Here is a 13,738-nt window from a genome sequence, read left to right as displayed (position 1 = left end):
TGCCTTACAAAACCAGGCAAGGTGCATCCCTGCCATTCTAGAACTCCAGTGCTTTGCTGCATAGCTGACCTGGGCCACATAAAACCAGAAAAGTGAAGGTATGGACAGGTGCTCTGCCAGGCCTTTGAATGCCCAATGAGGCATGCCCTTCCAGCTTTCTTTTTTTTTTAAAGATTTGTTTGTTTGTTTGTTTGTTATGTATACAGTGTTAGTTTCCATGTCTGCCTACATGCCAGAAGAGGGCATCAGATCTCATTATAGATGGTTGTGAGCCACCATGTGGTTGCTGGGAATTGAACTCAGGACCTCTGGAAGAATAATCAGCATTCTTAACCTGTGAGCCATCTCTCCAGCCCCCTTCCAGCTTTCTTATCTGTTACTCAGCACAAGGACTTGGAGTGGGGTGCAGTTAGCCAGATGCAGGTTATAAGCATGTGAATTATTGGACAAGTTGTGGTTTCTTGTGGAAACATGTCAGCTCTGGTGGATGGCTGAGACTTGAGATATGTAAATATCTCAAGCCTGACTTTGAAAATACACAAAGACAGAACAGAATTTTACTGAGCTGATATGAAATTGGAAAGGTCAGAGCAAACATTTCCCCTGGCTCTAAATAAATCTTGCTGTGTGAGGCTGCCCTGTTCTCTCAGTTCACAGAGCCTCTGGGCCAGTCTCTTTTCCCTGTCTGCCTGTTTCCCTTACAGATTCTAAGTTGGAGCATAGCCTGCCAGGGCTGGTTGTTCCTCCCCTGCAACATAGCAACCCACCACCATCCAAAGAACCAGGATCCAGTGGCTTCTTTGGGTTCCTAAGGTAAAACAGGGTTTTTTTAATTATTATTATTATTATTATTATTATTATTATTATTATTATTATTTGCCTTTAAGCTGAAAAGCAGTCTCAGTCTCTAGGTCCAATTGCTTCATTGAGTCTTGGGGAGGGAAAGACTAGCGAAGAAGTAGATTCTTTACGGAGATTTCTCAATTGTATCAAAGATAGATGGTGGAAATGAAATAGAAAACAAGGGCCCTAATTCAAAAGAATGCTTTTTTTTTTTTGAGGCAAGGTCTCCCTGTGTAACCCTGACTGGCTTGCAACTCACTGTGTAGATCATGCTGTCCTGCCCTTGAACTAAGAGATCCTCCTGCCTCTGCCTCCAGAGTGCTGAGATTAAAGATGTGCACCATCACACCAGGTTTCTTCCTTTTGAGACAGGGTCTCAAAATAAGCTTGGGCTGCTGTGCTCTTGGTTCATGTGTACAGTTCTTTCCGCTCTAAGGTGCCCTCCCAAGCCTGTTTCACAAATGTTGTTTGAACAGAAACATTTGTCTGTCGTGGGTCAGTCAGATGATTGGAGTCCAGAATGCTTCCGCTCTTCCTCTGATTCTAGGTGTGTGTTCAGAATCCTTTTTGGAGAGAACACTGAGCAATCTTTGTCTATCTAGAGTTCAACCATCCTATTGCAATTCTTTTTCCTTTATTTCCCCCTTCCGGGTATAATCTAATTTGGGTACCTTCTCAAATGCTGTTTTAGACTTGAATTTCCATCCTGTGGTTCCCCAGAGCAAAATGCCCCAGCTAATGAAGCACTAATGGGAACCAGGGAGAAGGGACGCAACCTCCTCAGTCTCAGACCCCTCTGCTCTCCTCCCGCAGCACTCTCTTCCCGTTTCGGTATTTCTTCAGGAAGAGCAGTCAGTGAACCTGCCAGGCCCTACAGCATGGTGGCAGTGGCGGTGGCGGTAGTTGGTTGGAACGAGGATTTTCTCTTGCAGCGACTCCACCTGAGCTATACCAAACATCCTTTGCTTCCATTTCTTCCTTTTTCCTCTTCTTTATTTTTGAGACAAGCATTATTGTTAAATAGCCTAGGCTGGCTTCAAGTGCTCCATCTTTTTGTCCTGGGTTCCCAGTTACACCACCACACACCATTCTTTTCTTGTAATTCCTGGGTTATGTGGATGAGGGCACAGACTGAATCCTCATATGAGTTTATCCTGTTGTTTGCCTTTGTTTTTTACATATTTAAAACACTAAGGATGGGCCTGGAGAGACACTAGTTAAGAGGGCAGACTGCTATTGCAGAGGCCTGAATTTGGTTCTCAGTACTCACATCAAGGGGTTCACAAGAACCTCTAACCATCAGGATCTGACACCCTCTTCTGGCCTCTGCAGGCACTTGCACTCCCAATTACAATAACAAAACAACACTAAGGGCCTACAAGGTGGCTTGATGGGTAAATCAACTGTAGTCAAAGCTAATAAATAACCTGAGTTCAACCTCCATATATGTACCATGACTTGCACATTCACACAAAATAAAATGTAATTTTAATAAAAAATAAAACACTAAGAATTCCACTGACCCAAGGTTTAAGTCTTTTGTCTCTAATATGCAGGATTCTAATGACAATAATTGTTCATGATGGATTATTGATTGGACTTGGTGAAGCAGAGCATGAGAAAGAACAGAGAAGCATTCACAGACCTTCTCCCTGGATCACGGGTTGTTGCTTAGTGAACTACCTAGGATGCTCACCTAACCTCAGCTCTTACAGTTCTTTACCAGGGGTCAGGGAATAGGGTCACACAAGGTTCACTAGCTTGAGTCCCACTGCCTCAAAAGGATTTTCTCATTTGGTTGGACTCCAAAGGATAATGCCTTAAATGTAAAATGCTCCCCACCTGTTTATCCTCTGGTTCCTCCACAAGAACACAAACTGATTCTTCAGTGTAACTGGAGCCTGTGCAAGTTAGGGCCCCTGGAGAAGGCTAAGGTGCCCAAACCCTTTCTGCAACCAAAGGGCTAATTAGAGAAGCATTATGGATCTGTGTGGCCTCAGAGAACCAAAAGAATAATGGATGGACATTTAGGAAAACTCGTTTTAGCTCTGAACAAACGAATCTGTGTTTTAACTTTTAGTGAAGTCTGATATGAGAATGGATTACTTGTAGGTAATGAGCCCTGTCACCTCAGATCTTTAAACTGTCTGTCACATGCCAGAGGGCTCCAGATGGGAAGGAAGCCCAAGGCTAGAATGCTAAGGTACCTCTGAGTCCCCTTGGCTGCCTCTACCTTTGACAGGGAAAAGGGAGAAGTGGGGTGCTCTGGGGAGGGGCTGGCATTCAAGGACCTGGGATCTGGGGAGAAAGACACCAAAAGGCAGCAGGGTGCAGGGATGAGAGGGTAAGCAACATGGACACCACCAGTTCCTCCCAAATTCTGTTTACTACCTTTGTCCTACCATTCCAAACAATTTGAAAGTTATTCTTGAAGGGCACAGCTCCATCCAAAGCCTGGAGACCTGAGTGCCCATACTGACTGGGACCAGCTTACCTCTATGGCCCTTTCTTCTCATCTGGAAAATAAAAGGTAGGATTTGAAAGCTCCGAGTATCCCTTGAGTTCTGGCAGGCTGTGGACTGCCCTATTCTGAACCAGGTCAGCGTGGCAGTGATCTGGGAGGAGCTGCCTGCAACAGCTGTAGGCTTTCTGAGCTGGGCCCTTTCCAACTCAGCTGAGGCCTTTGTTATTGTGTTTTGTTTTGTTTTGCTTTTTTGTTTATTGTGGTATGGGATTTTTTGTTTTGTTTTGTTTATTTGGTTTAGGTTGTTTTGTTTCATTTGCCCGCCCCTCCCAAGACAGTTTTCTCTGTGTAGCTCTGCACGTACTAAAACTCACTCTGTAGAGCAGGCTGGACTTGAACTTAGAAATCCACCTGCCTCTGCCTCCTGAGTGTACCACCACCACCGCCACCTGTCTTGTTAATTCTTCTTTATGATGCTAAAAATGGATGGAACCTAGCCTCAAGCTGCTAGGCAAATGCTCTGCCACTGAACTGCATCCACAACCCTCAGCCCATTACATCCTTGTCCCAGGTGTCATTCACCACCACGGATAGATAGCAGGCTGTTTAGTAGGTAGCCTCTCCTCTATAACCAGAGCTGGACACCACAGATTTGCTGAGAATGGGGTTCAGCTCTGGTTATATGGAGTTTGCTCCCTGTTGTTCCAGGGACTAGGGAGAGTCTAGCTCAGAATTCATCTGCAGCTGGCCACATAAGGAGAAAAGCATTCACAAGACACTGTGACTGACATGAACCTACCCCTAGTCTGCCACCAAAGCACAACTTAGGTGCCCCTACTCGTGGGACACCCCTTGAACAAAAGAATCTTGTTCTTGGGATGGGGATGTAACTCCCTTGGTGGAGTGCCTCCCTAGCATCCACAAGGCCCTGGATTTGACCCCAGAACATCGAAAACTGGATGTGGTGGCTCATGCCTGTTATTCCAGGACTTGGGAGGTAGAGGCAGAAGGATCAGAAGTTCAAAGTTGCTTCTGGAATGCATGAGATTGTGTTTTAAGGGGGGAAAAAATGGTTATTTTTTTAATCCCATTACTTTGCAATCACTAAAAGGCAGCTAGGCAACAGAGCCTAGAGTCTGTGTTTAGACAGAGAATGGCTGATCAGGGAAGAGTCTTGCCCAAGCTTGGTGGGAAGAGAACCCAGCTGCACACATGTCACACTGGGCCACTTCTGAGCTTGCCTCAGCTCCTCTAGTACTCTACCCCAGACAGCCTTCTGGGAAAGGGAAATGTCAACCGAGGCTGCTCCCCGAAGAAACCTCAGAGGTGATTCCCAGGTGGGACTGCTCTGGGGCCTCAGGCTAGGAGGGGCCTGAAAGCTGATCTCTAGGAAGGCGGGGCTCTAAAACACTGCAAATAAAAGCATGGAGAAGCAGTACCAGTTTGGAGACCAGCAGGAGGCACTGGGAGTCTGCTGTTTCTAATAGCCTGGTGAGTGTGGAAGCTGGGGAGAGCAGGAGGGTTGGGGGTCACATGGAGCAGGGAAGAGGTTTGTACCCAGACAGTGTGGGGCATTCCAGGGAAAATCTGCACAAAATAGAAAGTCCCATCCTGAAATGGCTACTCATATCCTTTCGGAGTGGCCCAGGCAGAGTGGCAAACACCCCACATATTCCCGCCAAAAACAGGCAGGACAGACAGCACCACCCAGGCACACTTCACCAGTTAGAAGACCCAGCAGCCCGGCCTGTTGACAGAGAAGCACATCTTCAAAGGCCTCCCCCCCCCCCCCCCCGCACCCACTCCTTTTCAGAAGCCCATGGCACTGCGTGTCCTGCTCTTCTGCCTGCTGGTCCTGGCAGTCATTGAAGGCCATTGTCGGGAGGCAGCCATCCCAGGCTGCCACTTGCACCGTGAGTAACTCTGCTAGGGAGAGTGGATTGGGGGCAAAAGCAGAGGTATCCCAGAGCAGCAGATTGACCCCAGCCAGCAGTCTTCACAGGCTGCTTTCTCCTCTCCTTCCAGCCTTCAATGTAACAGTGCGAAGTGACCGCCATGGCACCTGCCAGGGCTCCCATGTAGCACAGGCCTGTGTAGGACACTGTGAGTCCAGCGCCTTCCCTTCCCGCTACTCTGTGCTGGTGGCCAGTGGCTACCGACACAACATCACCTCTATCTCCCAGTGCTGCACCATTAGCAGGCTGAAAAAGGTGAGGGACCTGGGCCTGATAGGGTCATGAGGGTGGGGACCCAGAGTGGGAAGGAATCGAAACAAATTTGGGTTCCTCCTCCAACAGGTGAAGGTGTGGCTGGACTGCGTGGGGAACCAGCGGGGGGAGCTTGAGATCTTCACTGCCAGGGCCTGCCAGTGTGATATGTGTCGCCTCTCCCGCTACTAGTGCCTGAATGGCTCAGGTTCCAGTCCTGCCACTGTATGCTATGGGTCTCTCAAATGAAGGGGCTACTCAGCTCTGCCCCTCCTTAGAGTCAGTGACTATGACCTCCTTTTACCTGGTCTATGAGCAGTCTCACTGCTATGCTGTCCTTTACCCCTGCCCTCAATAAAGCAAGCAATGCTTGAGTTTCGCTCTTTATTAAGTCTGCCCCCTAGCCAGGTGAAGGGAGCAGACCATGATTACTGTAACCCCCCCCTCACCCCAGGACAATGTGAATCTCTTCTTGCCTGTGCCCTCACCCCTCCCCCTGCCCAATAAATAAAAAGGGGACAAGAAAGTACAGGGCAAGGGAGAGGAGAGGAGAATGTTCCTGGACAGTGTCTTGTTGAGGGTGAGCTGGGCAGAATAAATAGACTGTGCCCCCATGGTGGGAATGAGGAAGGCCCTGGCCAGGCTGAGGCAGGACAGGCCAGGAGCAGAGATGGGAGCCCAGCTGTATAGGGCAGGGGAGGATCCCTGATGGCAGCTTCCCAGTTGCACACTTGCCCTGGTCTAGTCTTGCCAGAATCTTGCCACAAAGGCCTGAGAGTTCTGCTGCCAAGACTATCAACTTGCATTCTTGTCTCCCCCCCATGAAAGCTGTTCCCATGGGGCTGGCAGGGAGTCCTAGAACCACTCTGGCAAGGCCACGGGGAGGCATGGGCCTCACTGGGCCCCTGGGCAGAAGGGATGGAGGGGCTGGTAGCTCTGGGATTAGCTTCTCCTCTTCTAGATTTGTCTAGCTCTGACCCCCACTGGCAGCCACCTGGGGTGTAGGCCGAGGAAGGGGGGCTTCCTTGGCCCCTTGGGTCCCCTGTAGCCGTCGTAGCTGCAGCTCCTCCAAACCTCGCCATAGTTCCTGTCGTTCCTGGGCCTTTTGCTGCTCCCTGGGGAGAGAGGGTAAGGCAGCTCTTCCTCTCCTGACTGCCAACAGTCTAACCCCCCTCAGGTCATCCCACTGTAAAGTGACTAGGACTCCATGGGGCACCTCGGCTTAGAGGGGAGGTGAGGAGAGAAAGGAGAGGAAAATTAGGCAGTGAGCTGCCCTGAGGCACTGGTACAGGGAGTCAGAGCAGTCAGTGGGCAGCCCCCTGCTGGAAACAGGGTGAAGCTGACCACACTGGGATGGTCTGATGTCCCTCCCCAGTGGCCAGCCTCCGACCCAGTACTCACTGCTGTTTCTCCAGCTTGTAGGAGGCTGTAAGCTCGTCGAACAGCTTCCCATTCATCTCCATGAAAGTCTTGAGTACGTTGTAGATCAGCGAGACAATGGTTCTGATCGCCAAGGAGAGGTGTTACGGAGGTGAATGAAATACCATGCTGCTCGTCCCTGGTCCCTGAACACTGCCCATTTCCGTGCCCCTTTACCGCCCTCTGATATCCTGACATTTGCTCTCTGTCCATCTAGGAATGGTCCTGGGGTCTGGACTAGCTGTGGTGCCTGACTTCAAGGGCACAAGGCTTGGGCACTCACGGGTTCCAGTGCTCCTTGGACACTTGGTAGAGGGTCCCAAATACCGCAGGCAGCACAGTGTGGCAGTTGTCCTCAATGAGGCTCAGGATGTACTCATTATTCCAGAAATACAGAGCCCGCTCTGCAACCTGGACAAGTGAAGCAGGAGAGAGGGTCTGGTAATGGCTTTTGAGTGTACAAGGCCTATCTTTCAGCCTTCCCCCCAAACCCGGATCCTCCAACCTCCACACCCCATCCTGCGGGCTTATCTAACCCACTGGAGGAAACAAATGGAGAAGAGAGAGCATGGCTTCAGTCAACACCGCAGTTCTGACTCCTCCGGAGCCCACTGCACGTGTGCGGCCTTGGTGAGGCATGCAGCTCCTCAGCTGTCTGCTGTGTGAGTGGGGCTAAGAATACCCATCGCCACAGCTGTTGTCAGGCGGAAACGAGTTCCTGTACTTCAAGGTGTTTTCAAAGTGAAACACCAGAGCCATCTACCAGGTCATGGCTCCTAAGAATGAGTCTAGTCTAGCATAGGGACTGAGCCTTCTGGACAGAAAGTGGGACCAGTGATGTCTACGGTTACCAAGAAAAGAAAGGGGCCAACAGTCCTGCAGCCCACTTTGCCTCAGTTTCCCTGCTGAGTTTGCCACTGTGAGTTCCGTTCACTACCCTATGAATGACTATTGTTGCCCCATTTTGATCAAGGAAACCCACTTAGACTCAGAAGTGATTCCCCCAAGGCCTCTCAGCCAGCGGAATACAGATCTGAGGTTTGGCCCTAGGCCTCATGACCCTATTATCCCTATTATCAGGTCTCTAAGGCTGGAAGAGAAGCTAAGGGGAGAGAAGATTATGTTAGACTAACTTTGAAACTTTGCCAGGCTGTGCCTCTGCCCTGACCAACTTGTCTTTGTCACATACCTGGAAATGGGGGCTAGAGACACAGCGAGCCACCTGCTTGAAGAGGGGCTCCTGGATCTTCACAAACTGGGAGGGCTCGATGACATCAAGAATTTCTTCCATCTCCCCCAGGAACATCACCTGGGGAGAGGGCAGGGCAGCAGCTCACATTCCCCTAAAGCATGTACCTGCTTGCCTTCTGGAAGCCGAGCCCTCCCACCCACTCTCAGGGTTGGGAGAGCCCTTCATACCTCCTTCTGGGTGCAGGTTTTAGGCCAGTATTTGAGGAGTCCCCGGATAACCTGTAGGGTGGAGGAGGAGTCAGACCCGAAGAGTGAGGAGCCCACCTTCCCTCCAAGGTACTCACATGCTCAGTCAAAGTGGCATCCTTCTCCAGGAACTGCACCACACAGTATGCCAGCTGCAGGGCCAGGACAGAAAGAGGGAGCCAAGGTCAGGAAGGAAGAGGAGCCAAGAACTAGCTGCCCAGGACAGCGTGCCAGGCATCTGCTCATTACTGCCTTCACACTCTTGTTCACTGCTGCTTTGGACTTCAAGGCACCAAGCTTCTGAGTGCCCGGCAGCACAGAGCTGGTGTCTGAGGTCAGCTCTCAAGTAGAGGGAGACTGAATTAGAGACTCGGGGGTAAGAGGATGCAGCGAATGTCAATCAGACTTCCCAGCCCCACAGGCAGCCCTGAATGTCAGCAGCACCTGCTACTGCAGGGATAGGTTTGGGGCTCACCTGGGCATGAAAAACAGAAAGCGACTTGACAGAGTGCAAGGGGATCAGGACTCGAACCAGGAACTGCTTGTGCTCAGTCTTCAGGGGCAGCGCAAAGCCATTGATGATGCTTTGGAGTGGAAAGGAGGGGAGCAGGGTTCATGCAATCAGGCTCCAGTCCCTCCTACCAGACCCCCCCCAACTCGCAGGGCTCAGCCAATCAGGCCCCAGTTCTTCCTACGGGTGGGGGGTTGGGGGAACCCCAACTCCAGCCAAAGCAATTACCTTCCTAAGATCTCCAGCAGTTCGGCCACACCATTGAAGTGCTCCAGCTCATAGATGAACCTGCCGGAGAGGAGAAGACTCTAGAGGGTGGGAGCGTTGGGACGGGTTCAGCTCTCCACCAGCCTGACTCACCCTGCACAGCTGTCCAGCTCTCCCCAACCCAAAGCAGTGCACCCTTCCTGGTGCCCCAAAGCAGGCCCTACTGAGTCCACACCCAGTCCAGCCGCCTCTGCCCCTGTCAGTCCCAGCTCATTTCTTCCAGTCCCTAGCGGTCCTTACCTGATGCCCAGACAGTCAGCAGGCACCCAGTCTAGGACCTTCAACCTTCACGCAGTCAACCAAAGCAACGCCAAACACCTCTACCCTGCACTGTAATTCCCCAAATCCCCCTGGGAGGCAGGGCATATGAAAGCCATTACAGAGATGAAGCTGAGACTCCAGCTAAAGGCTACTTGCCTCAAAGTTAATAAGTGGGGAAGCTAATGGACTCTGAGCTCCTAGAGAACAGGGGGCATGTCTTCTGTTTTATCACTAGAAACAACAGCTAATGTTTCAAAGGCCCCACCTCAGGCTAGCAGCTTTGCCAGATGCTTTGGAGGCCCCATCTGGCTTCATCTGGAGAATGGCCCCACATTAGTACAGGCAGTGTGCCCACTTCAAAGAATGAAGCAAGCCGAGAACTCAAGGATTTGCCCGATTTGACCCAAATACTTGAACCAAATACACAACCATAGTCTCATCCACAAGGTCACAGGGGCTCCCAATGCCCAGCGGATATGGTGCTCATTACACGTTTGTAGAAAACCTGATACAATCAGAAGATCTAGACCCTACATTCGACTCGGCTGCCCTCCTCCCTCTAAATACTTAACTGACCCCTGCTTTCCTATTTTCTTACTTGCCCTCTATTTGCTCATCTGTAAAATGGAAATAAAACTTAATTCTCTACTGATATCACAGGCTTCGTATCATCAGTACTACATTGCAGAGACAGACTTTGGTAAACATATAGCCCACACAGCCTGGTAGTCCCAGCAGGGCCCTCCTTCCCTGCCTCCCTCCCAGGTCTCTGCTAAGAGGCAGCAGCCACTCACCGGAGGAAGATGTGGTTGCACTGTTTGCGGATGTAGGCCCGGAGACCCAGGAACTTGCCATACACCCGATGCAAGATGGTCTTGAGGTACTCACGTTCCCGAGGGTCCTCGCTGTCAAATAGTTCCAGGAGCTGTAAGACCCAGGGTTAGGGGAAATAAGCCCAGATGTCAACCTCTGTTTTTCCCATCCTATACCCATGGCCCCCAGATAGCCTGTGCCTGCCGTATGGTACCACCCAGCCTGGGCTCCCCAAGTCACCATCAGGACAAACTTTTGATCCACATATCTCTTGGCCACAGAAGGCTGGAAGTCTGGACTCTCCAAGAAACGCAGGAAAAACTCGTATACCAGCTGGAGGTTGGAGACAAACCAAAAGGTTCGCTTAGTTACGACCTGACTGACTTCCCTCTCAGCCAACAGTGAGCATCTATACAAACTCCCCCCACAACCCTCTAATCTCCTCTGAAATGCAGACCCCTGCTCCCCAGCCCTTCACACCTGTAGATGTGGCCACGAAGGCTCAAGGTTGGGCTCATCCTCTTCAGGGTCAAATTCTGGGTTCTCACTGGGTGGCAGGGTCCGAAAGATATTTATTGATATCTAGGGGGACAAGTCAGGGTTCTTTAAGGATGAGACCTTGGAGGGAGAAGTTTTGGGAACTCTCAGAGTTCTCTATATCCCAGGCAGGCAATGACCTTGTGACCATCCTGCCTCCGCCTCCTATGTAGCTAGGATTATAGGCATGTAGCTCCAGGCCAAGCACTTTTCAAGTACACTGAGCCCATGGGACTTGAACCTGAGGCCATGCATTGAGTTTTACCGCCAGCCCTTTCCTCATCCAGTTCTCCTGGACTGACCTACTCCCCAGCAAGCAACCTACTCCTCTGGACAGTTTTCACCTAAACACCAAGTTCATGAAAACCTTAAGCCAGGGGCTGGGGACGCAGCGGTGGCTTGCCACATCTCCAGATGGATGTGGTGGGACAGTAAGATTGAAAGCAGTGAAGTCCCAGGCATTTAAAAAGAGTTTAACTCCTGAGAAGGTTTCATAGAATAGGATATGCTGGAGTCAGGCCATGGGAGACAAGCGGCTCGAAGGACAGGTACCCCAGGCCAGCCCACACAGGTGCAGGGACAGCAGGGAGAGGGACTCCTGAGTGGGTGCTAGGCTCAGTGGAAATGGAAACATGGTCCTTGAGGCCAAGCTGAAGAGCAGACATTAATTCTTCCCACAGGGGGCCTAGTGGTGGATGGATAGGATTCTTGTCCACTGAGGCTGGCCAGTGCTTACCATGCGGATGACGTCTGGGTAGACAGGCTCGATGAGGACACCCCGGGTGCTCCCCACACATTCCACCAGTTCATTGAGGGCCGCACGCTTCACCTCCTTCCCCTTGAGGTCAGCCACACAGTCTAAGAAGTCAAACATCACCCCACACTGGGCCAGTTTCCGGCTCAGCAACTCATGCAACTCAGAGGCTGGCACATCTGGGGGGGAGGGACAGGGAGACTGAGCCTGGACCACAGCTGCCATCCCTCTGGCTGACTTTCCAAGCAGTTTCAGCTGCCCCCATATGGGGTAACTCTGGTACATCTAGCAACAAGTCTAGTGCCATCCTTCATGCCTGGGAGGATGCGGGTAAGAAGGTGGTCCTCTTTTCTAACCCAAGATCAGAGATTTCATCATTTTAAAGCAAGACCACAAGCTCTAGATACACAGTCATTCCCCCAAACATCCACTGCCTCACTCCTAGGTAGCACATGGATTTATCAGCCAGAAGTGGAAAGCAGGGCAGGAGTGAGGTTGGGGTTGTCACAGGGAATCACGCCAAGCATCTACCCGAAGACCTAGGCAGCTGGCTGTGCTGATAGGAGCATCCTGAAATGTAGGCTGTGTGCCCCACCCTTGGCCCTTGCCTGCCCCTGGCACCACTTCCAGATGCCCCACCTCCAGAGATGACAGGCCAGTCAGGCCATGCGTCAGCAGAGGGCTGGAGACTGAGGGGTCAGTTCCAGTGGAGTTCCCAGCCTAAAAAGGTATCCAAGCTCTACCTGACGGCTCGGTCCTCCCCTACCTTGCTTCCTTCTAGGCTCAGGTACCTTGGCAGATAGCAACAGCTCACCTTTGAGAAGGGGCAGCGGAGTGAGCTCTTGCTGGTTGCTCTGATAGCGGAATTGAGAAGAGCTGTGTGAGCGGCGGGGCCGAGCTCTGCGGAGGGACCGGCGGGAGAAGCCATCCACCTTGTCTGGGGGGGGCACTGGAGACAGCCCTGGGGAGGAGGGGCTTGTGGGGGTGCTCGCAGGGGGCAGCTTTGTCTCCATGGCCAGCGGGCAGCAGTCAACCTTTCAGAGCCTGGGGGGCTCCTTGTAGGTCTTGAGGAAGCTGAGTGAGGCCACTAACTGGGATCCATCCTGACCAGCGTGTTGTGGGGGGGGCACAACCACAGTCCTGACCCCCCCAGGGCCTCTGGCAACTGCCCAGTCCTGGGGGGGACAGGCAAGGTAGGAAGGCAATGGCTCAAGTCTTTCCTGGGGGTCCAGAAGAGTTCAGTCAGGGTTCCCACGCTGGCTCTTCTGGGAAGTCAGGTTAGAAAGGTCAGCAGGAGAGACACAGAGAGCAGGTAGGTTCTTTTCCGGAGACAGCCCGTGTGCTGCTCCAATCCTCTCACTTCTTTTCCCTCATCCCCTTGCTAGACCCCTAAACAAGGTGCAAATATGTCCCTCCCTTCTTCCAGACCCAAGCTCTAAAGTAGCCCCTCCCCAAATACGGCCTACGGCTTCTACTCAGGATGGGGACTCTGTTTAGTATCTCCAGCTCCTTAGAGCAGTGGGACGCCCCTGCTCCACTAACGCCTCCCGTCCCGGTGTACTCACACGAAAATAAGGGTCCTGCTCTCATGCACCCCCTTTGAGACCCTAGCATCTCTCCCTGCATCCCGCTCCTTCCTGATCTCCAAACCTCATGGTGGTAGTAGGGTACACACTCACTTCTCAGAAACACAGACTTTGGTCGCCGACCCCTAGAGGCTGACTCGGAGGAGGGGGCGGCGGTTTAAGGGTCCTTAGCGGCGATTCTGCCGCTCGGGGCGCTGGGGCTGGGCGGCGGCGCTCCTGGGTTCGCTCCCGGGCTCTGGGGGTGCTGGAGCATGCCCCCAGCTCAGCCCCAGAAGGGGCCGGGCGCTCGGCGGGCTCTGGGCTAGACCCCAGCAGCACGCGATCCTCGGCAGCTATCTCGCGACTCAGACCCGCGCGGTGCAGCGCAGCGGGAGCCCCGGCTCGCTGCGCACCGGCACCCGCCGCCCAGCTGCTCAGGATGACATCAAGTCACCTCCCCCCCTCCCGGCCCGTACCTCCCCTCCTCTGGGGGGGCTGCGTCAGGGAAGCCTCGGGGCCGCTGGGAAATGTAGTCCGCGCCCTGCTTAAAGAGAGCGACCAGGCTTTACGGGTAACCCCGGGGACAGACTCTGCACTCCCGGGACAGAGCTGAGACTTTTAAAACCTGCAAGCAGAGTGGGACGGACTCCAGCTCAGAGC

The 13,738-nt window shown here is 52.3% G+C and overlaps 3 protein-coding genes across 3 annotated transcripts in view; 2 read left to right on the top strand and 1 right to left on the bottom strand.

Moving 5' to 3' along the window:
- The window catches only part of Majin (membrane anchored junction protein), a 29,454-nt gene extending 27,089 nt beyond the window's left edge, over positions 1-2,365 (top strand). Inside the window, exons 10-11 of the mRNA XM_048458498.3 lie at positions 705-813; positions 1,657-2,365. Of these exons, the coding sequence (XP_048314455.1) occupies positions 705-813; positions 1,657-1,702 (155 nt within the window). The 3' untranslated portion in view covers positions 1,703-2,365. The remainder of the gene's footprint in view (positions 1-704; positions 814-1,656) is intronic.
- A 98-nt stretch (positions 2,366-2,463) lies between these two features.
- On the top strand, positions 2,464-5,888 carry Gpha2 (glycoprotein hormone subunit alpha 2). The gene is made up of 3 exons (XM_048458141.3): positions 2,464-5,220; positions 5,333-5,517; positions 5,605-5,888. The coding sequence occupies exons 1-3, from the start codon at positions 5,127-5,129 to the stop codon at positions 5,704-5,706; spliced, it is 381 nt and encodes a 126-aa protein (XP_048314098.2). The 5' UTR covers positions 2,464-5,126; the 3' UTR covers positions 5,707-5,888.
- On the bottom strand, positions 5,885-13,520 carry Ppp2r5b (protein phosphatase 2 regulatory subunit B'beta). The gene is made up of 14 exons (XM_048458140.3): positions 13,193-13,520; positions 12,328-12,778; positions 11,496-11,692; positions 10,703-10,804; positions 10,463-10,555; positions 10,204-10,334; positions 9,110-9,169; positions 8,846-8,954; positions 8,469-8,522; positions 8,353-8,403; positions 8,123-8,242; positions 7,217-7,344; positions 6,916-7,017; positions 5,885-6,629 (listed from the first exon to the last, which is right to left on the bottom strand). Exons 2-14 carry the CDS (start codon positions 12,524-12,526, stop codon positions 6,482-6,484), a joined length of 1,494 nt encoding a protein of 497 aa, XP_048314097.1. The 5' UTR covers positions 12,527-12,778; positions 13,193-13,520; the 3' UTR covers positions 5,885-6,481.
- Positions 13,521-13,738: the final 218 nt, after the last annotated feature.

This window comes from Myodes glareolus, chromosome 7 (assembly GCF_982192425.1).
Source record: "Myodes glareolus chromosome 7, mMyoGla1.1, whole genome shotgun sequence".
In the NCBI taxonomy this organism is placed as follows: Eukaryota; Metazoa; Chordata; class Mammalia; order Rodentia; family Cricetidae; genus Myodes; species Myodes glareolus.
This window is presented reverse-complemented; position numbering and strand designations above follow the sequence as displayed.

Coding starts and splice junctions, on each gene's coding strand:
- Gpha2 (XM_048458141.3), top strand. CDS start 5,127: ATGGCACTGCGTGTCCTGCTCTTCTGCCTGCTGGTCCTGGCAGTCATT. Junction 5,221..5,332: donor CCCAGGCTGCCACTTGCACC/GTGAGTAACTCT, acceptor CTCTCCTTCCAG/CCTTCAATGTAACAGTGCGA. Junction 5,518..5,604: donor CCATTAGCAGGCTGAAAAAG/GTGAGGGACCTG, acceptor CTCCTCCAACAG/GTGAAGGTGTGGCTGGACTG.
- Ppp2r5b (XM_048458140.3), bottom strand. CDS start 12,526: ATGGAGACAAAGCTGCCCCCTGCGAGCACCCCCACAAGCCCCTCCTCC. Junction 7,018..7,216: donor TCCAAGGAGCACTGGAACCC/GTGAGTGCCCAA, acceptor CTTGGCGATCAG/AACCATTGTCTCGCTGATCT. Junction 6,630..6,915: donor TACAAGCTGGAGAAACAGCA/GTGAGTACTGGG, acceptor CTCTCTCCCCAG/GGAGCAGCAAAAGGCCCAGG.